General features: G+C 42.6%; 2 protein-coding genes across 3 annotated transcripts in view; both read left to right on the top strand.

Moving 5' to 3' along the window:
- The window catches only part of DDI2 (DNA damage inducible 1 homolog 2), a 43,960-nt gene extending 32,571 nt beyond the window's left edge, over positions 1–11,389 (top strand). Inside the window, exons 8-10 of one of the 2 annotated variants that reach the window (XM_055262197.2) lie at positions 931–1,120; positions 5,979–6,041; positions 9,193–11,389. In XM_055262197.2, coding sequence (XP_055118172.1) covers positions 931–1,120; positions 5,979–5,995 — 207 coding nt within the window. In that variant the 3' untranslated portion in view covers positions 5,996–6,041; positions 9,193–11,389. Of the gene's footprint in view, positions 1–930; positions 1,327–5,978; positions 6,042–9,192 lie in introns of those variants that run through there. The other variant, XM_063631837.1, reaches the window with a different exon arrangement.
- Positions 9,225–18,670, top strand: RSC1A1 (regulator of solute carriers 1). Its single transcript, XM_055262195.2, has one exon. The coding sequence runs from the start codon at positions 9,225–9,227 to the stop codon at positions 11,076–11,078; it is 1,854 nt and encodes a 617-aa protein (XP_055118170.1). The 3' UTR covers positions 11,079–18,670.
- The last annotated feature ends 4,955 nt before the right edge of the window (positions 18,671–23,625 follow it).

The raw sequence follows: 23,625 nt of genomic DNA, 5'->3' as shown, positions 1-23,625 counted from the left end.
CGATAGTCAACCTGCCAGGTACAGTGGTGCATGCCTGTAATTCCAGCATTTTGGGAGGCCAAGGAGGGAGGATTGCTTGAGGCCAGAATGAGTTTGAGACCAGTCTGGGTGACTTAGTGAGACCCTGTCTCTATAAAAAATACAAAAATTAGCTAGGCATGGTGGTACATTAGCTACTCGTGAGGCTGAGGCAAGAGGATCCCTTGAGACCAGGCTGCAATGAGTCAAGATTGTGCCACTACACTTCAGCCTGGGTAACAGAGCAAAACCACATCTCAAAAAACAAAATCGAGTTAAAAACAATTGAAAATATAGCTAATCAATATTTTTATGTCACTATTTTAAAAGATTTCTGTAAAAGTAGATGCATCATATTGATAATAAGACAGCATTCTAAATAGAACAAATGAATGTGTGTATCAATAAAACCTTGTCACTGCCTTTCCTTATTTTTTTAGTCATGGTATAGACCAGCAGTCTCCAACTTCATAGCTGTAAATCATATATGTGCACAACTGTCTATTAAGTAGTTATAAAATACACAAAAAAGGAAGTTAGCATTAGCATGGAGTAAAGAATACTGTGGAGATTGCCTTGTGTGGCACGATCTTGGCTCACTGCAACCTCCGCCTCCCAGGTACAAGCGATTCTCCTGCCTCAGCCTCCCAAGTAGCTGGGATTACAGGCATGTGCCACCACGCCTGGCTAATTTTTGTATTTTTAGTAGAGATGGGGTTTCACCGTGTTGGCCAAGCTGGTCTGAAACTCCTGACCTCAGGTGATCTGCCCTCCTCAGCCTCCCAAAGTGCTGGGATTACAGGCATGAGCCACCGTGCCTAGCTATTTGTGATTGGAGTTTTAAATTAAAGGATCATAATTTTTCTGCATGGTGTTTTATCTGCTATTATTCTTTGGTTTCTTTCTTCTAAGTGTTCCATTGACCTGAAGAAAAATGTACTCGTGATCGGCACCACAGGCTCCCAGACCACCTTTCTTCCTGAAGGAGAGCTACCAGAGTGCGCCCGGTTGGCATATGGGGCTGGAAGAGAGGATGTACGGCCAGAGGAGATTGCAGACCAAGAATTAGCAGAAGCCCTTCAAAAATCAGCAGAGGATGCAGGTATTTGGAATGGCCGAACTCTTCAATACTTGTTATTGATGGGTAAGCCAGGGGAGTGTGGGCTTCAGAAGGGGTAGGAACCTTTCCAGTTTTTAATCAGTCTCATGGTCCAGTAGTAGATGTGTTCATTATTTGTCTTCTTAACCTCCTCCTTTGATCTTCCTTTTTTTTTGGAGACGTTGTCTCACTCTGTCACCCAGGTTGGAGTGCAGTGTGACATGATTGTAGTTCACTGCACCCCTCGACTTCTGGGCTCAAGCAATCCGTGGCCAGGCTGGTCTCAAACTCCTGACCTCAGGGGATCCGCCCACGAGAGCCTCCCAAAGTGCTGGGATTAACAGGCGTGAGCCACTACGCTGGGCCAGAATACAGACTTTTTCATTATTGTATTAAGAGATGGGTTTGGCTATGGTAGCTCACACCTGTAATCCCAGCACTTTGGGATGTAGTCCCAAAGGAGTCCCAGCTCCTGAGCAGCTGGGACTACACCTGGCTAATTTTTTTATTTTTAGCAGAGATAGGGTCTTGCTGTGTTGTCCAGGCCTATCTCCAACTCCTGGGCTCAAGCAATCCTCCTGCCTTGGCCCTCCCAAAGTGCTGGGATTACAGGTGTGAGCTACCATAGCCAAACCCATCTCTTAATACAATAATGAAAATGTCTGTATTCTGGCCCAGCATAGTGGCTCACGCCTGTTAATCCCAGCACTTTGGGAGGCTCTGGTGGGCGGATCCCCTGAGGTCAGGAGTTTGAGACCAGCCTGGCCATGGTGAAACTCCATCTCTACTAAAAGTATAAAAATTGGCCAGGCGCAGTGGCTCACGTCTGTAATCCCAGCACTTTGGGAGGCCAAGGCAGGTGCATCACGAGGTCAGGAGATCAAGACCATCCTGGCTAACACGGTGAAACCCCATCTCTACTAAATATACAAAAAATTAGCTGGGTGTAGTGGTGGGCACCTGTATTCCCAGCCACTCAGGAGGCTGAGGCAGGAGAATGACATAAACCCAGGGGGCGGAGCTTGCAGTGAGCTGAGATTGTGCTACTGCATTCTAGCCTGGGTGACAGAGCGAGACTCCATCTCAAAAAAAATAGCAATAAAAGTAAAAAATAAAAATTAGCAGGGCACAGTGGCACACCCCCATAACCCCAGCTACTTGGGAGGCTGTGGCAGGAGAATCGCTTGAACTTGGGATGCTGAGGTTGCAGTGAGCTGAGATGGCACCACTGCACTCCAGCCTGGGCAACAGAGTGAGACACTATCTCATAAAAAAGAAACATTCTGTATTTTCGTATTTCAACAGATTAAGAACAGCTCAGTCCATTGCTGTGTTTAAGATAGATTGGGGTTATTTTGCTTAGACACATTTTAGAAGCTTCCTAAATTTTTTTAGGAAGTTTTTTTTGTATGTTTTTGTTTTTGTGATTTTCCTAAAGAAAATTTTGACAGTAAGCAGATACTAACTTTTGAGTCCAACAGTATTTCCCCATTTCTTTCCTTTTCTTAGAACTGTTTTATTTTATTTATTTTATTTATATAGACAGGGTCTTGCTCTGTTGCCCAGGCTAGAGTGCAGTGGCACAGCCATGGCTCACTACAGCCTCAGCCTCAGTCTCACAGGCTCAAGCAGATCCTCTCACCTCTGCCTCCCAAAATATTACAGGCATGAGCCACCACGCCTCTTAGGCCTGGTTTGTTTTGAAAGGTATCATTGCTACTGTGTGTAAGCAGCCCTAACTTCACCAAAGACAGAAGAACCAACAAAAAGAAGTATAAATTTTTATTTACTTAATTTAAAAAAATTTTTTTTTTTTGAGACAAGGTCTCACTCTGTCACCCAGGCTGATCCTCCCATCTCCCCTTCCTGACTAGCTATGACTACAGGTGCCTGCCACCATGTCCAGCTAATTTCTGCATTTTTTGTAGAGATGAGATTTTGCCATGTTGCCCAGGCTGGTCTTGAACTCCTGGGCTCAAGCAATCCACCCGCCTCAGCCTCTCAAAATAACAGGATTATAGGAGCGAGCCACCATGCCTGACCAGCATAATTGAACATTACTGAAAATGCAGTGTTATGGTCTGAGATTACAGTATTGTCATCAGGCCATATTAGCACTGTATATATTGAAATCATGCTACCTAATACTTTTTTCTAAGTCTCAGTTATTTAGCTTGTTTAAATGTAATGACGGAGCTAAGTTTTCTAGGTAAAATGGGGTAACACAGTTTTGCTGAAATCCCCCATTTATTATAGAATGGTGATTCTGGGATGTACTTTCTAGAAGCTGAATAGAATTTACTTTTGAGTTTGGGTTATTTTACAGTCTTGTGCTGGAATTATTCATCAGTATAACTAGTATCACACGTTGCTTTTTCTAGTACAGTAAAATATTAGAGTTGCAAGTTCAGGGAATAGCTTTATCCTAAAGACGAAAGTGGTAAGAGTTTTAAAAACAACCAGGCAGCTTTTGCCACTGTTTTACTGGAGAACATTCAGATGTCTGTCATTGAGCTTTAGAATGGGTGTGGGTGGCAGATGGAGTTTTCTAGGTTGACTTTGTTCAGAATCAACTCCATCACCTTTTGGCTTAGTTTTATGTATAAAGTGCAGTTTGAGTCGGGGCGTGGTGGCTTATGCCTGTGATCCCAGCACTTTGGTAGGCCGAGGCAGGAGGACCACTTGAGCCTGGGAGTTTGAAACCAGCCTGGGCAACATAGTGAGTCTCTGTTTCTACAAGAAAAAAAAAATTAGCCAGCCATGGTGGCGCGCCTGTAGTCTCAGCTGCTTGAGAGGCTGAGATGGGAGGATCACCTAAGCCCAGGTAGTCAAGGCTGCTGTGAGCCATCATCGTTGCCACTGCACTCCAGCCTGGGTGACAGAGTGAGGCCCTGTGTCCAAAAAAAAAAAAAACAGAATTGACTCCCATCACCTTTTGGCTCAAGTTTTTATATTAAGTACATTGGTTATAAGTATTGGTTGTAACTTAAGTATTTTGTAGGAAGGGGGGAATTTTGAACAACCAACCAGAGACCAACTTAATAGTTTTAATCTGCAAGATAAGCTTGAATAAGTTTGACATAGCTCCTTACAAGGTTTTGCATTTGGGGTGTAATTTATCATCTTAGTTGTGATGCTGTGTGTTAATATGAGGGTATATTATCATTTTATGAAATGTCTTTTTTTTTTTTTTCCTTTTGACCTCCACAGTCTTGATGCCATTATTTAAGAAACATTAGCTGATAATAGCAGTGTTTCCTAACCTACTAATAACAGTTATCCTTTCTTGGTAATTACCTTATTTTAATAAAAGTTTGGAAGATTAAAACAGATACACATGTTTCCAGACTTAGTGAAGGGGATGTACCAACTTTAAAGAATTAAAAGGAAATGGCTTTTTACCTAAATAACCTTTTGTTGCTGGTAGTATAGCTTGTGCTAATTTTTGTAATGTTTAAGTAATGAAATAATTCTACATATCAGGCCCTTTTTATTTAGAACGTCGGCTTCCTAATATCCGAATAAATACTCTGGACATAGTAGGTGAAAGTGTTTTGTTAACAACTTCTTTCTGGCCAAGCATGGTGGCTCACGCCTGTAGTCCCAACGCTTTGGGAGGCCAAGGTGGGGAGATCACTTGAACCTATGGACTTGAGACCAGCCTGGGAAGCATGGCAAAACACTGTCTCTAAAAAAAAAAAACCATGGCTGGGCGCAGTGACTCACGCCTGTAATCCCAACACTTTGGGAGGCCGAGGCGGGTGGATCACCTGAGGTCAGAAATTTGAGACCAGCCTGGCCAACATGGTGAAACCTCATCTCTACTAAAAATACAAAAATTAGCCAGGCATGGTTGTGGGCGCCTGTAGTCCCAGCTACTCGGGAGGCTGAGGCAGGAGAATTGCTTGAACCCGGGAAACAGAGGTTGCAGTGAACCAAGATTGTGCCACTGCACTCCACCCTGGGCGACAGAGTGAGACTCCTTCTCAAAAAAAAAAAAAAAAGAAAAAAAATTAGCCAGGCATGGTGGCATGCGCCTGTGGTCCATCTACTCGGGAGGATGAGGTGGAAAGATCACCTGATCCTAGGGAGGTCAAGGCTACAGTGAGTTGTGGTTGCACCACTGCACTCCAGCCTAGGCAACAGTGAGACACTGTCTCAAAAAAACAAAAGAAAAGAGCTTATTTTTTAAATACTTCATACTCTATATAAACTCTATATTAAAATGTTAAAAAAAAAAAAAACCATGTTTTTGATAGTAGGGATGGGGTCTTAATATGTTGCCCCAGCTGATTTGGAACTCCTAACCTGAAGTGATCCTCCCTCCTGGACCTCCCAAAGTGTTGGGACTGCAGGCCAGAGTCACTGTGCTCAGCTTGATGTATTATTTAAAAACTGATGAAAAGATAAGATAAGCTAGGATAGAATTTAATTAGGTGGTTTGTTTTCCTCTAAAATTGAATCTCAGCTGAGAAAGAAACTTGGAAAGGCACTGTTAGATATGTGCGCTCACCTTTACTCCATAAGAAGATTTTTTATCACCTAATTTGATCAGGTGGATCTACTTTCTTCACCTGTCTCCCATTTGCCCATGAATTCTCTGTGTGTAGAAACGTAAAATTAATTTCTTTACAAGATCTATTAAAAATCTGTTGAAATTAACAGATTGCTGTGTGTATTGTGAGAGAATGGAAGCAACCAACAGATATTTTGGATGTCCACACTACAGAAACATCCCCCAACTTGGAATCTACCAGTTCCTGATTTTAAAGATGGCAAAAGAATGGAGACTATAACCCTGCATGCTGTGTGGTTTGCATTGTTAACCCAAGTTTGCTTGTCTGTTTCCTAATTCACACAGAGCGTCAGAAGCCATGATGCATGTAGTGTGTGTGTACTGCAGCTGGAGTGGGCCCCAGACCAGGTATTTATAGACACCGTGTTAAGCCTTCCATCCAGTTGTCATCTGTGATCTGAAAGTCTGTATCTGCAGCAGTTTGGGAAGTTAGCATTTGTCATTCACCATTTCACCTTGTTCAATCTGGTTACAACTAGCCTATATGCATTTGTATTTTGGCATGCATACATGGATATGTAACATAAATTCCTGTTTAAAAATGTATTCGTTATTAGAACCACCCAACAGGGAGAAAATCCCAGTAAAAACAGTGTCTATTATATCTACCCCATCTTGGCTACTATAAATATCACATCAAGAATATTGGCCTCACAACACTTTGTTGTTGGAGATAACTGTGCTTTCATGGGTTTCGTAAGTGCCTTTCCTCCGAAAAAACTGAAAGCTATTCTTTTACATTACTGCATACGACTACCTGGAGTTATAGAGGGTTAGAAATTTTAATTTTGTTGAAGAAGAAATGGAAACTTAGGCCAGGGGACTTGTCAAGGGTGACTGTGTGAACAACAGGAGCTAAGGCTTTGCTTTTCCTTCTGTCCCTGGCCTGACAGATTTTCAGGAAGCATTCTGCTTCCATTTCCTCTGATGTAAATATGGTAAACATCAGCTCGAGTACACTGGCTGACTTACTAAGAGGAGGAAAGATGATCTTTTAAGCCAGCATCGTAAGACTTTGTAGGAGTTTGCAGGCTGGTTGGAATTAGATACATAGCATTTAGTTTCTCTTCTTTCTTTCCTTTTTCTTTTCCTTGTAAGGATAGGTTAAAAGCAGGTATAGTTTAATTATTCTTAATATCCACTGTCCACATCCTCTTCTCCTGTCATTCTGTAAACTGACCTAGTCCTCCCCTACGTTTAGGACTTAGGCTAGTGAAACTGACCTTCTCAGCTACAGGAAGACTATATGCTACTTTTTTAGTACAAAATTCATTGAGGGTGTGTTCACCTTGACCTCAGTTGTTTTATAACTAACACACAAATACCATATGTTGCTTACATGGATATTTCACTAGAATGCATTGTTTCTGTTAACATTAGTTCAAAATTCAACCTCTTCCAGAGTCAGCCTTAGTTTTAAATAAAACTAATAACTGTTAGACATCTGGTGGTATGAAAATAAAAAAACTAATAACTGTGTTTCTAGACTCTAATGGGTATAGCCTAAACTGAGATAAGTGCAGTTTTCCTTTTTACTCCTAAAGTATAAGTAAGGTAAGGTTGTTTCATGGGAAGTCAATAGCTTCCTGAAACAATGCTTTGTCTTCTCATGCTGTTAACCAGTAGTTTATTAGAATGATTTAAAGCCATTTGAATATAACTGCTTTGCTTCTTTTTAAGATCAAGCCCCCTTGTTGGATGTTAACATTTAGTACTGAGCGTTTGAGTTGCATCTGTCCTAATAATAGATTGTATTTTGAAGTCATTTTTGTTACTGGCCTTTTGATTTTTATGTATTATTATTATTTTTTTTATTTTGACCGAGTTTCAATCTGTCACCCAGGCTGGAGTGCAGTGGTGCAGTCTCGGCTCACTGCAACCTCTCCCTCCTGAGTTGAAGCGATTCTCCCACTTCAGCCTCCCTAGTAGCTGGGATTACAGGCACCCACCACCATGCCTGGCTAATTTTTGTATTTTTAGTAGAGATGAAGTTTCACCATGTTGGCCAGGCTGGTCTTGAACTCCTGACCTCAGGTGATCCACCTGCCTCGGCCTCCCAAAGTGCTGGGATTACAGGCATGAGCCACTGCGCCCAGCCCTTTTTGATTTTTAATTAAAGATCTTACAACGGTCGGGCGTGGTAGCTCTTGCCTGTAATCCCAGCATTTTGGGAGGCTGAGGCGGGCAGATTACCTGAGGTCAGGAGTTTGAGACCACCCTGACCAACGTGGAGAAACCTTGTCTCTACTAAAAATACAAAATTAGTCGGGCATGTGGCGCATGCATGTAATCCCAGCTACTCTGAGGCAGGAGAATCGCTTGACCCCGGGAGGCGGAGGTTGCGGTGAGCTGAGATGGCGCCCATTGCACTCCTGCCTGGGCAACAAGAGCGAAACTCAGTCTTAAAAAAAAAAAAAAAAAATCTTACACTTACATGCGTAGAGGTCAATTTTAAACTGGATCAGTGGCAAAGGAAGAGCTGGAAATTATGTTTAATGATATCATTATGATGCTTACACTGAGCTAGTGTTTTAGGCTGCCCTCTTGTTTGGGTGGTCTAATGTAGCAATGAATCTAAATAGTCATTGCCAGTTGAAAAACTATTAATGAACCATCTCCCTCCACATTCCCCTTTCTTTAAAATACTTAAGTATTCTTAGCTTAGTTGCACACTATTAATGTGATAAAAACTTATAAGCCTTTTAAGTTTAAAGTTGTATTATTTGGTCGGATGATGATTGTGATTTAATCTGCTGATCATTAGTTTACTTTTGTTCTCTGAGTCAGATGCTCACCCAGTTTTACCATGATTTTTGGAAAGCTAAAAATAAAATAGAACATTTGCTTCTCTGTCCCCAAGCATTATGTTATTTCTTATTTCTCTTTATAATTCCCTCTCTGTCCAGGTATACCTGGTTTTAGACTTCTTATTTGTAACCTCAGTGTTCACATTTGAAACAAGAAAAGTGCATTTAGCATGAGAATCATTCTGGTGCAAAGATTCTCAAGATTTGTAATATCCTTAATCACCCAAGGAGCTTATTGAAAATGCACATTCCTGGATTTACTCTCAAGTATGGTACCCTAGAGTCTGCATACTTCACAAGCATCCCTGGTGGTTTTAGGGCGAGTGGTGAAAAAAATACACTTGGAGAAACTATTCTAGAGTTGTAGACTAGACTAGGGAATAAAGAAACATAAATGTCCTTCATTCCTGAGCACTAACCCCGCCATTATGTGAATGCATGTTAATGGTACTTAATCACATTGAATTACAGTATGCAGATTTTATTAAAAACATGTCTACCTCTTATTCTGATGCTGTGAATGTCTACCACAATGAGAAAGTAATTTTAAAATCATTTCTATTTGTATAAGAGAAACCCGAGTTTGAGGACCTTATTTTATTCTACGCTGTTTAGATTTGTATCCTCTGGTAATTTAGTGGCATTAGTTACCTGCTAATTAATCTTTTTCCTTTCCCCTGTGTTCCATATAGAGAAAAGCGGTAAAGAATCTACCTCACTGGGAATGTCATCATTACCAACTTCAGATGGGTTTAACCATCCAGCCCATTCTTCAGGACAGAGTCCTGATGTTGGTAATCCTATGAGTCTTGCTCGCTCTGTCTCTGCTTCAGTCTGCCCTATCAAGCCCAGTGACTCAGATCGCATTGAACCTAAAGCTGTGAAGGCTTTGAAGGCTTCAGCTGAATTCCAGATAAACTCTGAAAAGAAAGAACATCTCTCTTTACAAGATCTTTCTGATCATGCTTCCTCAGCAGAACATGCTCCAATAGACCAGAGTCCAGCTATGCCTATGCAGGATTCATCCGAAGAAACAACTGTTGCAGGTAATCTGGAGAAATCTGCTGAAAGAAGCACCCAGGGCCTCAAATTTCATCTCCTTACAAGACAGGAAGCTAGTTTATCTGTCACATCTACTAGGATGCATGAACCACAGATGTTTATAGGTGAAAAGGATTGGCATCCAGAAAATCAGAACCTGAGTCAAGTGAGTGACCCTCAGCAGCACGAAGAACCAGGGAATGAACAGTATGAGGTTGCACAACAAAAAGCTTCACATGACCAAGAATATCTTTGTAACATAGGGGACCTTGAGCTTTGTGAAGAAAGGCAACAGAATCAACACAAAATTGTTGATTTGGAAGCTACGATGAAAGGAAATGGGCTCCCACAGAATGTGGATCTTCCAAGTACGAAGAAAAGTATTCCACCTTCAGGATGCAGTGGCTGCTCAAATTCAGAAACACTTATGGAAATAGATATAGCTGAACAGTCCCTAGTTACTGTGCTTAATTCAACAGGCAGGCAGAATGCCAATGTCAAGAACATTGGTGCATTGGATCTCACTTTAGATAATCCCTTGATGGAAGTAGAAACATCAAAATGTAACCCTTCTTCTGAAATTTTGAATGATTCCATTTCCACTCAGGATTTACAGCCCCCAGAAACTAATGTTGAAATATCTGGAACAAATAAAGAATATGGCCATTACTCCTCTCCAAGTCTCTGTGGCAATTGTCAGCCCTCTGTGGAGTCAGCAGAAGAATCTTGCCCATCTATAACGGCAGCCTTGAAAGAACTTCATGAACTTTTGGTTGTTAGCAGTAAACCAGCTTCAGAAAATACATCTGAAGAAGTAATCTGTCAATCAGAAACCATAGCTGAGGGCCAAACCAGTATTAAAGACCTTTCTGAAAGATGGACCCAAAATGAGCATCTTACCCAGAATGAACAGTGTCCACAAGTCTCCTTTCATCAGGCCATATCTGTATCAGTGGAGACAGAAAAATTAACAGGTACTTCATCTGACACTGGAATAGAAGCTGTAGAAAATGTAAACTTCAGGAGTCTAGGTGATGGCCTGTCAACCGATAAGGAAGGTGTCCCCAAATCTAGGGAATCCATAAACAGGAACAGTTCTGTCACTGTAACCTCAGCTAAAACATCTAATCAGTTACACTGCACCTTAGGTGTAGAAATTTCACCCAAACTTTTAGCAGGTGAGGAGGATGCACTCAATCAGACTTCTGAGCAAACTAAGTCTTTGTCATCCAATTTCATATTGGTTAAAGACTTAGGTCAGGGCATACAGAATTCAGTAACAGACAGGCCTGGAACCAGAGAAAATGTCTGTCCTGAAGCTTCGAGGCCGTTACTTGAATATGAACCACCTACCAGCCATCCATCATCAAGTCCTGCCATTCTTCCACCATTGATTTTTCCTGCCGCAGATATTGACCGGATTATCCGTGCTGGCTTTACTTTGCAGGAAGCTCTTGGAGCTTTGCATCGAGTTGGTGGGAATGCAGACCTTGCACTTCTTGTTTTGCTCGCAAAAAACATCATAGTTCCTACATGACTATGGGAAAGTGGGCTAGACCGTTCTCCATTCCCTTTAAACAAAAGAAAGCTCTGTCTCTATACATGCACACATACACACTCACCACATATACAGTATATATAGAAACCTGTAAGCAGAATGTTGAGCCAGATTTTTTTTAAAGATTTTTTTCGGCCAAAGTAATTTATGATCTCTTGTCTCATGAATTTGTCTATCCTACTTGTTAAAATTTAGGCCTTTTTTAATGTATTGGCAGTATGTGCATACAAAAGCTTTTTATTCTCATTAAGATGTATCCTGGAATAAAATGGATGGTTTTGTGTATAGCATACTGTTTTAGAATGAGAGTAAATGCTTTGAAAAGCAGAAGCCATGACAAATCCCACTACCCATCCAGCTAAAAACAGATGAACTCTCCACACTGTGACTGTGAGTCTGTGCTGATGGCAAGGTATGGCTTGCTGGCTCTGTTGTCAATTTAGAAACTTTTGACCACATAGTTTGGTGTTTGGAATTCTACCCAGTGCTCTGTGTATCATGATTCATTAATTATAACAGGAAATTGGAGAATAATTGAATATCTTATCGTAGAGTGGTATGTTTTTATTTGTGTGCTTAGGATTTGACATCTTAATAGGGCGAGCAGGAGGGTTTAAATCTTGGGCTACTTTGTGCATTGCAGGCTGCTGCATGGATTGCCATGAATCCTTATTACATTGGATGGGATATTGTTGGGGAGTTACAATGTGAGTGAAACATGGTGCTACCCAGATTTTTAAAAGAACAGAACAACCATAATTCCATTTGCAGATGTCAAGAACTGTGAGGGAAAAATAATGGCCTAAACACTGGAATTTGCCAGAGTTTGGGTTTGCTAGCATCTCACTGATAACACCTCAACCCTTAATGACTAATGATGGACTTAAGTTCAGGAATGGATTGATTGCCAGCAGCTTATTTCCTTTCTAGACTCTTCTGCCAGGAAGTTCTTCAAACACTCAGTGTGAGCTGTGATCTGAGTGAAATACTAAGTGTGATAACCTGTCACTGGTTAATCTTGGTGCTTGGAACAGTCAGTCTATTTGGAGAGTGTCCTTTGTGGCAGTGGAAATAGTAATTACAGTTTCTGACTTAAGTGGCCTTGGTAGAGTTTTCCATCCTTTTCTTTCCTCAGGAGTTTCTTTTTTAAGCAAAATTCATCTTATTTGTGTTTACCATGTCAAGTTAGAGTGGGGCATAATATATAGATGTATTTATTGTGGCCTTTTTTTATATAAGGACTAGCCCTTGGAAATCATTGTCCTGTGGGCCCCACTGTGCAATAATCCTACTGGATAGGTTTTAGATAATTCTTTCCTGGCAGACTGCTCTTTTGGGTACCTAGCAGGAATCTGAAATCTTGGTTTTATTGAAAAGAATTTTGAGATTCATAATTTCTGATTCTAGATTATAGTTTGTAACATGTTCGAAACAGAAGCTTCGAAAGAGTGATTTCTCAACTTAGTGTTAAATGATTTTGTCTGAAGTCTGACTCTTTGTAAGCTTGTTCGTTTCATCAAATTTTAAGTCATTGAGCACAATCAAAATGGAGACTCATATCTCAGGAGTTTTTGAAATTTTAATTTAGGGGCACTTAGAGACATTTTTTTCTACCCCATCCAACTTCTTTCTTTCCTTTTGCTATGATGTTTGTATGTATGTTGTAAGACTTTAGTGACGGGATGGCGTGTCACGTAGATTCATCATGATCCTTTATGTAGTTAGGAAATGGTTGACAGAAGGAGTTGTAGTTTACTGCTTTTCAGAGGGCGCTAAGAACAATAGGTCAGCCAGGTTGTCTTTAAGATGTTCTTTCAGACAGCTGCACATTGTAGACCCTTTCACCTGCCCTACACCAAAGATGTACAATGCACTAGGAAACTGCTCATAGGATTTCTGTCAACTGACTTAAAGCTGTGATTGTAATTAAATAGTTGGTGCTATGATTGATGCAAAATCTAGTAGCAATGCAATAGGACCCTGTATTTGCTTTATGGGTGGTGGTTTGGGAATGTATTCTAAGCGTATAAATCTTTGGAACCACGGGGTGGGAAGGGTGGGGGAACTTACTGATGATAATAGACTCCCTCCTAAAGGGCCTTCCGTGTAAGCAGAATGAACCTTCGCACACAATTCAGTGTGAAGATTTGGGAAACAGTTCCAGGTGGAATATATAATATCAGTAGGGAAAAGATTTCATTAGGATAGCTTTTTGTGTATGTATATGTATATTTATTTTTAGGAATAGATCTATAGTTGTACATGAATTCCTGTTAGGAATACTTTGAATGAGCTTAACCCACTTGCCAAATATCCTTGTCCCTTCCATCATTTTATTTTTGAGATGGGGTCTTGCAGTGTTGCCCAGGCTGGACTCAAACTCTAGGGCTCAATCATCTTTCTGAGTAGCTGGGACTACATAAAGCCCAATATATAATTGCTTTTGATTTTTAAAATCTTCTTGCCCATCATTTTTATAAAAATTAAGCTGTTTGGCCAACACGGTGAAGCCTCATCTCTACTAAAAATACAAAAAATTAGCTAGGCATGGTGGCACACGCCTGTAATCCCAGCTACTTGGGAGACTCAGGCGGGAGAGTTGCTTGAACCCGGGAGATGCGGGTTGCAGTGAGCCTAGATCGCGCCACTGCACTCCAGCGTGGGCAGCAGAGCGAGACTCTGTCTCACCAAAAAAAAAAAAAAGCTATTGACACTATTAATATTTTGGATGACTTAAATGTAGCAGCTCTAGAATGCAAAGGGTATATTAAGGAGCATTACAATAATGAACCTTCATTGTCAGCTTTTATTCAATTAAGAGCTCCAGAAATGCAGAAATTGTGGGTTAGCTTCTAAGAATACCATCAAATCCTTGTGAATTCTGGTTGCCAACAGTAATAACCAGTAATGGGCACCTTTACTGGACAGCTCCTTTACCATAACCAGTAGTGGGCAGTTCTGTGGTCAGCACTTAACTACAAGGGTGGTCTCTGTTTCTTCACCAGAGAGAAGATTTTCCTGTGTAATTTGTGCCATTTCCCTGAAGTTGGTTCCTGAGCAGAAAGATGTGCTTGGTAACCAGACAGCAGCTTTACACAGGTTATAGATTTTGCTCATTAATGCTGTTAAGAATTATTTCCGGCCGGGCGTGGTGGCTCAAGCCTGTAATCCCAGCACTTCGGGAGGCCGAGGCGGGCGGATCACGAGGTCAGGATATCGAGGCCATCCTGGCTAACACGGTGAAACCCCGTCTCTACTAAAAATACAAAAAATTAGCCGGGCATGTTGGCGGGCGCCTGTAGTCCCAGCTACTCGGGAGGCTGAGCCAGGAGAATGGCGTGAACCCGGGAGGCGGAGCTTGCAGTGAGCCGAGATCGCGCCACTGCACTCCAGCCTGGGTGACAGAGCAAGACTCCGTCTGAAAAAAAAAAAAAGAATTATTTCCACTCATACCTGTTCAGGGCTCCAGACAGCCAATAGCCTTCATCCCACAGTTTGGGCTTCAGCTATTAACACATAAAGATAACCAGTTGCAGCTGGGCATGGTGGCTCACGCCTGTAATCCCAGCACTTTGGGAAGCCAAGGCGGGTGGATCACCTGAGGGCAGGAGTTTGAGACAGGCCTGGCCAACATGGTGAATGAAACTCTGTCTCTACTAAAAATACAAAAATTAGCCGGGTGTGGTGGCGCATGCCTGTAATTCCAGCTACTCGGGAGGCTGAGGCAGGAGAATCACTTAAACCTGGGAGGCGGAGGTTGCGGTGAGCAGAGATCACGCCATTGCACTCCAGCCTGAGCAACAAGAGCGAAACTCCGTCTCAAAAAAAAAAAAAAAAAAAAAGATAACCAGTTGCTTGGCAAAGGAAGCTGGAGAGATGGTGAGTGCATGTGTTAAAACTCTTCTGCCTTGCAGCCCATATCTTCTAGAGCTCCCTGTCTTCATATGTACTAAAGGGAGACACAACCCTATGTGTTTTTTCCCAAAGCATGTCTCTAGCAAGAGGTACATAGAAATGGAATATGAGGCTTTGTGTCACTGATTTTATGATAACCAGTTAATGTGGAATCTGCTGGTTGTCTTACTACAGCGTTCTGTCTCTGGTGAAAGCCATAAAAATTTAGGTTAACTTTTAAGCTCATGTCTATATATATATGTGTAAGCTAGCATATACATATGGTGATTGACAAATATAGTTAATTTTATATAGATTTAAAAGCAAGCGATTTTTATATCTACAGACGTACTCTTCACTTATGGTGGCTTTTATCCCACCACATATATAAATATATATATATATATATAGCAAATAGCCTTGCAAATCATTGGCCAGAAAAGCTGCAGGGCGTTGCAATGGCCTTTTCCTACCTGTTTGCCACCTGTGGTGAGGGTGAGCAGGATGATTGAACTGCTGCATATTTCAAACCTGTTATCACTGGCAGTGTGTCCCAAGAGAAGCTGACCAGATTATGCATTCTACTGTTCTCTAGCACAAATACTCACCAAAAAGCCAAATTTCCCCTTTGGATTTGGTAACTTAGTGTAGTCTGTGGCTGACCTAGAAAGACACAGAGTTATCAAGAGTTTCCCTTCCTAGAAGATGAATGTTACCTTTTGTGTTAGGAGGTAGAGAAAATAAAAATAGCTTTTTTTTTCTAGGATTCTATTCCTCTTAACAACAAAGTAAATTCAAAGCCTGTCCTTGAGAACTGGAAATGTAAAATCATGGTTCAAGTTTTATACCTTAGTGATTCCTCAGTAGGTGTTACTAGGAGTTCACTGAATGAACTTAGGAGTGAACCTTCGATGTGCTTGATTTTCTTTTGTGCCTTAGTTTCTCTGAATAGCAGAGGCATCAAATTTTGGTAGGGAATGGGAGGAGTATTAGGGGAAAGTTTGAAAATAGCTCTCCTGGAGATGGAGGGCACACAGAGTGGTCCTCAGGCTCACCTTGGCTGAGTTGATTCACATCCTGCATCAGACCATTAGATTTCTTTAGTGCTAGGATTATAATAGGGATTTTTGCATCACCAAAAACAGTTTTTAGATGTTTATGTTCTTTTTTGTACTATCAGTGTTGTGCTGGTTAAGGGAGAGAAAAGTTCAAGAAAATCTTACATATTTGGAAGGAAATTGGTACTCTTGAAGGCTATGCAACATGAGTCTTTGAACAAGAATTCCTTGCTACTTTGATTCATTCATCAAATATTGAGTGCCTATGTGCCAGGCACAGGTGACCTCTGGGGATTCAGGGGTAACTAAAACAGATTGGAGTCCTGCCCTCCTGAAGCTTTCAGTCTAAAAGGGAAACATGAAACAAATTTTAGCTTCAAAAGCAACATCTGTTTTTGCCTGTTAGCATGCATTTATTTTAAAAGTCATATTAGAGTTAATTGGTTCCGCTTCAGAGCAGACTGGGCAAATCAGGCTTACAATGGAATCAGATGCTGTGGGCCTAAAACAGCTCTTTAAAAATCTGTTTTTTTAGGCCAGGTGCAGTGGCTCACACCTGTAATCACTTTGGGAGGCCAAGGTGGGTGGATACAAGGTCAGGAGTTCGAGACCAGCCTGGCCAATACGGTGAAACCTTACCTCTACTAAAAATAAAAAATTCGCAGGGCATGGTGGCACATGCCTGTAGTCCCAGCTACTCGGGAAACTGAGGCAGAAGAATTGCTTGAACCCGGGAGGTGGAGGTTGCAGTGAGCTGAGATGACGCCACTGTACTCCAGCCTGGGCAAGAGCGAGACACCGTCTCAAAAAAAAAAAAAAATCAATTTTTAAAAAAATGGTGTCAGGCAAACCAACAAAAAAATGTAACATGTATAAATGCCTGAGGAGATCAGTTATTGAGAAATCCATTTACAATGCTGGAGGAGAGGGGATGGCCAGGAAAGAAGTGCAACAAATAAATGGAAGATGACCCTAAAAATGCACCAGTGACAGTCAATCCATCAGACCACCTCACATGCAGGGTAGAAACATGGAGTGTGCTGCAGCATCCTCCTCGCATCCCTTTGTGAGCACGGCTGCTCCGGAATACTGACCATCTGGGCTAGCACGACTTAGCAGAGGGTTCTGCAGGATGTGCTATTTTAAAGCAGCTGGGTGCAACTTGTGAAAACGGGAATCTAGAGCAGAACATGTAACCAGTGATGGCTGGGATTGGTGGACAGGATTGACAGGAGTATTTGAGGCTCTACCAGGCCTGTCTACCGGACAGCTTAATCAAAGGGACATTTTTTAACCTGTTATTTTAAATGCCACATATATGTTGTAATCCTGAAGCATACAGGTAGAATTTCTGGATCGTACCTACTAGTGACTTCTGAGGTTTACGTTTATCAGTTATGTATTGATGATTGGTAATCTAGACCCTCTGGAGGCTGTAGAATGTGAAAGGATGCAGCTGACAAGTTTTAGGGCACTATCTTCTGGAATGAAATCTGCCAAGAAAATGGTTCAAGGGCATGGGGGTTAGAGAATGTTTCTTTTACCTAAAAACGTTAAGCCAACTGTGGAAGATTGGGGTCGTGGGGGCATGAAATACAAAACTATGATAATTTATACAGAACTAGGTTTCTTTATGTTCTGTAAGAAGGTTTTCATTAGCTAATTTGGGGCAGGGGGCATGCTGCAGTATTTTTTTTCCTAGGAACATGCATTTCTGATGGGAAGTTATTTTGTTTACAAGAGTTGGTTTTACACACAACCCTGAATGAATGTGTCTGTGGCCTAAAAATGGTAGACCTGTATTTCCTTCCAGAGGCAGGCTGATTGATTTCCTGATTCCTTCTGTCTGGGATTACCTGATGCTGACCAGACTTATTTTTCCTTTCCTGAATCTTCACAGCTGAGTTTTTGCCACCCATCCAAGACCTTTCCATTTGAATGACTAGATTTCCATTCTATCCCCTGATCATCCTTTTGAAATAGTTCTAGTGATAAACTCAGAGAAATTCGATATATTGATTGAATTTTATTTTTTCGCTTTGAATCTGCAACAAAAATTGATTTGTTCATTTTTATTCCAAATCTCATCTTCGTGGCAAGTTGGGCTAATGGACTTTGCACTCAAGAAAGGTTTGTTTACCAGTTTTGTAGCCATGTTTGGCAAATCTTAGCAAATAGAAACCCCATCCTTTCTTTTCCTTCTTTATATGTTCTTGCAGTTACTCTTGTATTGCAAGATTTTCTGACTTTAAGCTTTGAGGCTACCGCATCTTAAAAGAAGAACTAGGCTGACTGGCAAAAAGTCTTGCCGGTGGCCCTGTTACTCCCATGATGCTTTGGTTTTGAGAGTTGGGAAAACTCTGAGAACTTAAGGGAACCAAACTCAGGAATCCCAAAATTGGTGGCATTGTGCCATTCGTTTAGGGGCTGAACATAGGACCTGTCTGAAACTGAGTGAGCTAGATGCATTTGGGTTTGAATTTTTGTCACATACTGAAATGTAAGTCAGCCCTAAATAATCAAAACACTTTATTTTATTTTTTTTAATAGGAACTTTCTGAAGAAAAAGTGGTGTGTAAAACATTTGATATTTAAGACAATAAAGTTTTTATCATAAGACTTCTGTTTGATCAATTTCTTTTAAATTGAGGTGGTTACTTCAATTGGACAAGATGGTGTCCTTGTCTCTGTCTCCCTACCCCTTTAAATAGCTTATACCTAGACATTGTAATTTATGGCGTGTACCTGAACCCCAGAAGAAGTGGGCCTCTCAAAGCCATTAACTTCCAGATTAGTACTGTGGGAGGACAGCTCCCTGCTGATGTAAAAGATGTGCATTTTGGGCCAGGCACAATGGCTCACACCTGTATTTCCAGCACTTTGGGAGGCCGAGATGGGCGGATCACTTCAAGACCAGCCTGGCCACCATGGCGAAACTCCATCTCTACTAAAAATGAAAAAGCTGAGCGTGGTGGCATGCACCTGTGGTCCCCACTACTCAGGAGGCTGAGGTGAGAGGATTGTTTGAGTCCAGGAAGCGGAGGTTGCAGTGAGCTGAGATGCCACCGCACTCCAGCCTGGGCAACGGCAAAACCCTGTCTCAATTATAATAATAGCAGTGGAGTATGGTGGCCAAGACTAGACTAGAGCTAGGCTGGTTGGGTTTGAGCTTTGCCACTTACTGGTTTATATGACTGGGTAAGTTACCTAACCTTCCTGGTGCTTGAGTTTCCTCACCTGTTAAATGGGGACCATCAGAGAGATTATGGGGCTTAAATGAGTTAATCATATGAAGTGCTTAGAATACCTGGCACAAAGTAAGTGCTCATGAGATGTGAGCTGGTATTCATTATGTCATTCAAGGGATTTGAGGATGCTACATGGAATTTCCGGAAGTCAAGTGCTTTGTCTAACAGACTGATGTGGGGGAAGGGCTTTGCCCCATGTAGGTTCCAGGCTACCAGGATTCTGCCTTTTTCAACATGTGGGTTCCAAGATTGCCTTGGACGTCAGCATCCAGCTGGCACACCAGGGAAAGGGGTGTTATGTACCAGGCCTGGAAGTGGTGTGCATGACTTCTCTGCCCACATCCACTGGCTGGAACTCAGTCACATGACCATGCTAGAAGCAAGGGGGCTGTGAAATAGATGTTCAGGCAGATGAGGGGTACAGCTAGTTGGTTGGCTAAGCAGTCCTCCAATGTTGACTTACACGGAGACAACACATACCTTTTCACCAAAGGAGATGGCCCCAAATCCCACCCAGGCAATCCATTGACCTCAACGTCCAGAGTCCCCTGATGCCATGTCTTTCAGGTCTTGATTGTGGCCCCTTAAGGTCTGGCAAACTCTGAACTTGGAGATGTTATCTTTCTAACCCATACACAGTGATAGAGCTGGGATAGAATAACTGTAGTAGCAGATCTCAATTGGAAAAGGAAACGGGAAATGGAGCTGTCATTGGCCCCAACAATTAGAAAATCATGCTGAACAGGCTGGGTGCGGTGGCTCACGCCTATAATCCCAGCACTGGGAGGCTGAGATGGACGTATCATGAGGTCAGGAGATCAAGACCATCCTGGCCAACATGGCAAAATCTCATCTCTACTAAAAATACAAAAACTAGCTGGGCGTGGTGGGGAGTGCCTGTAATTCCAGCTACTCAGGAGGCCGAGGCAGGAGAATTGCTTGAACCCGGGAGTCGGGGGTTGCAGTGAGCTGAGATTGTGCCACTGCACTCCAGCCTGGTGACAGAGTGAGACTCCGTCTCAAAAACAAAAAAAATCGTGCTGAACAGACATTGTGAAGGAGTTTATTAAAAATTCTGGGCCGAGCGTGATGGCTCACACCTGTAATCCCAGCACTTTGGGAGGCCAAGGTGGGTGGATCACGAGGTCAGGAGATCGAGACCATCCTGGCTAACACAGTGAAACCCCGTCTCTATTAAAAATACAGAAAATTAGCCAGGCGAGGCCGGGCGCGGTGGCTCAAACCTGTAATCCCAGCACTTTGGGAGGCCGAGGCGGGCGGATCACGAGGTCAGGAGATCGAGACCATCCTGGCTAACACGGTGAAACCCCGTCTCTACTAAAAATACAAAAAATTAGCCGGGCGTGTTGGCGGGCGCCTGTAGTCCCAGCTACTCAGGAGGCTGAGGCAGGAGAATGGCGTGAACCCGGGAGGCAGAGCTTGCAGTGAGCCAAGATTGCGCCACTGCACTCCAGCCTGGGGGACAGAGCAAGACTCCGTCTCAAAAAAAAAAAAGAAAATTAGCCAGGCGAGGTGGCGGGCGCCTGTAGTCCCAGCTACGCGGGAGGCTGAGGCAGGAGAATGGCGTCAACCCTAGGGGGCGGAGCCTGCAGTGAGCCGAGATCACGCCACTGCAGTCTGGCCTGGGTGAAAGAGCGAGACTCCTTCTCAAAAAAAAAAAAAAAAAAATTATGATTGCCTAGTTTGGAGGGAACTCCCTTGTCCATTGTCCATAGCCCCATCTGAGTAGGCATTGAGTCTGCTCTTGGGAGTTGGCATGGCCTTCTTAGCTAGCTTACTGCTTGGTGCAAGTCTGGGGACCCGAGGGTTGTCTAAAGCCTTGGAAAAGTGTCAGTGGCTTTTAAAACCTGAGTGTGTGGTTAATTTGGGAAAACAATTTACTTGGTAGACTTCTGATTATTCACTTGCAGCCATTTCTGCATGCCAGTAACCACACTAGCAATTCTTGCCTCTACACAGTTTTCAAGTCTGATTAATTTTGCTTCTCACTTCTAGTTCATTCTCAGTGACACCTGCCTTGAGTTCATCTGAAGTATATTTGAATGGGAAAACCCGAATAGATTATTTTTGCTGCAGGGCTGAGTCTTACTAGGCCTTGGTATTCAAAGCCTGTTTCAAACTTAGCTCTTATCTGGGATCTAGAAGGAAATTTTTTTTTTTTTTTTTTTTTTTTTTTTTGAGACGGAATCTTGCTCTGTCACCCAGGCTGGAGTGCAGTGATGCGATCTTGGCTCACTGCAACCTCAGTCTCCCGGGTTCAGGCGATTCTCCTGCCTCAGCCTCCCAAGCAGCTAGGACTACAGGCACACGCCACCACACCCAACTAATTTTTGTATTTTTAGTAGAGACAAGGTTTCACCATATTGGCCAGACTGGTCTCGAACTCCTGACCTCGTGATCCACCCGCCTCAGCCTCCCAAAGTGCTGGTATTACAGGCATGAGCCACCACACCCAGCCTATCCTAAAGCTTTCTAAATGATGTGTCGTGCTTTAAGTGATTAAAAACCATTTTCAGACTCTTAGAGATACCCTAGGGTGTTAACCAGTGTAGAGTCATTACTTTGTGTATAGATTTGTGCCATGGGGCCTTTATTTGAGAGGATTTCTATGTACACAGACAAGGTAGTTTAAACAAGAAGTAGCTTAGACAAATCTCACCTTGTTCTGCTACTCTTCTCACCTGTCTAAAAAGAATTATGAGAACAAAGGCTATTACTAGTTGGAGGTAAGAAATAATTATTCTGTCGTTCAGATCTCAATCTTTTGATATTCAGTTCCATTTGAAATGAGATTTCTAGTACTTCACAGAGCTCTTATTGACAGTCCAATTATAGTAGGAATTGTGAGACATTAGTTATTAGTGGAAAGAATTAGTGGTCCTTGGCACAGAGAAAGGGGAATTTGCTGCATCTTTATTTTTAAAAAGACTAAAAGTATCAAGTGAGTAAATGTATTCGGGGTTTTATGGCAGAAGTCTGTGTCTACAGCTTGGGGGAGGAAAAATCTAAGAAAAGAGAAGTGGGGCCGGGCACAGTTGCTCACACCTGTAATCTCAGCACTTTGGGAAGGCTGAGGCAGGAGGATCTGATCACTTCAGCCCAGGGGTTCAAGGCTGCAGTGAGCTATGATGGTACCACTGCACTCAGCCTGGGTGACAGAGAGATACCCTCTCTCACAAAAACAGAAAAAAAGGCCGGGCATGGTGGCTCACACCTGTAATCCCAGAACTTTGGGAGGCCGAGGCAAGGAGATCACCTGAGGTCAGGAGTTCGAGAACAGCCTGGCCAACATGGTGAAACCTTGTCTCTACTAAAAATACAAAAATTGGCTGGACACGGTGGCTTATGTCTGTAATCCTAGCACTTTGAAAGGCCGAGGTGGGCGGATCACAAGGTCAGGAGCTTGAGACTAACCTGGCCAACATAGTGAAACCCCCGTCTCTACTAAAAATACAAAAATTAGCCAGGCAGTGTGGCAGGCGCCTGTAATCCCAGCTACTGGGGAGGCTAAGGCAGGAGAATCACTTGAACCCGGGAGGTGGAGGTTGCAGTGAGCCGAGACTACGCCATTGCACTCTAGCCTGTGTGACAGAGCGAGACTCTGTCTCAAAAACAACAACAACAACAACAACAACAACAAAAAACTCCAAATAAATGCTTCTGGATTTTTTTTTTTTTTTTTTTTTTTTTTTTTTTTTTTTTTTTTTGAGACAGAGCCTCACCTTGTTGCTGTAGTGCAGTGGTGCAATCTTGGCTCACTGCAACCTGCACATCCCAGGTTCAAGTGATTCTCATGCTTCAGCTTCCCGAGTAGCTGGGACTACAGGTGCGCACCACCATGCCTGGCTAATTTTCTTTTTTTTTTTTCGAGACAGAGTTTCGCTCTTCTTGCCCAGGCTGAAGTGCAATGGCACGATCTCGACTCACTGCCACCTCTGCCTCCCGAGTTCAGGCGATTCTCCTGCCTCAGCCTCCTGAGTAACTGGGATTACAGGCGCCCACCCTACCCAGCTAATTTTTTGTATTTTTAGTAGAGACAGAGTTTTACCATGTTGGTCCGGCTGGTCTCAAACTCCTGACCTCAGATGATCCACCTGCCCTGGCCTCCGAAAGTGCTGGGATTACAGGCGTGAGCCACCATGCCTGGCCTAATTTTTTGTGTTTTTAGTAGAGACAACATTTTGCCATGTTGCCCAGGCTGGTCTCAAACTCCTGCTTCAGGATCTTGATCCCACTTGTTTAAAATTTCCCTTGAAAGCTCTGCTGTTGTCTGCAGCTGACCTGGGCTCAACTGTTTTGCCACTA

The sequence above is a fragment of the Symphalangus syndactylus genome, chromosome 22, assembly GCF_028878055.3.
Source record: "Symphalangus syndactylus isolate Jambi chromosome 22, NHGRI_mSymSyn1-v2.1_pri, whole genome shotgun sequence".
In the NCBI taxonomy this organism is placed as follows: Eukaryota; Metazoa; Chordata; class Mammalia; order Primates; family Hylobatidae; genus Symphalangus; species Symphalangus syndactylus.
Note: the sequence above shows the minus strand (reverse complement) of the source record. Positions and strands in the feature narration are given on the sequence as shown.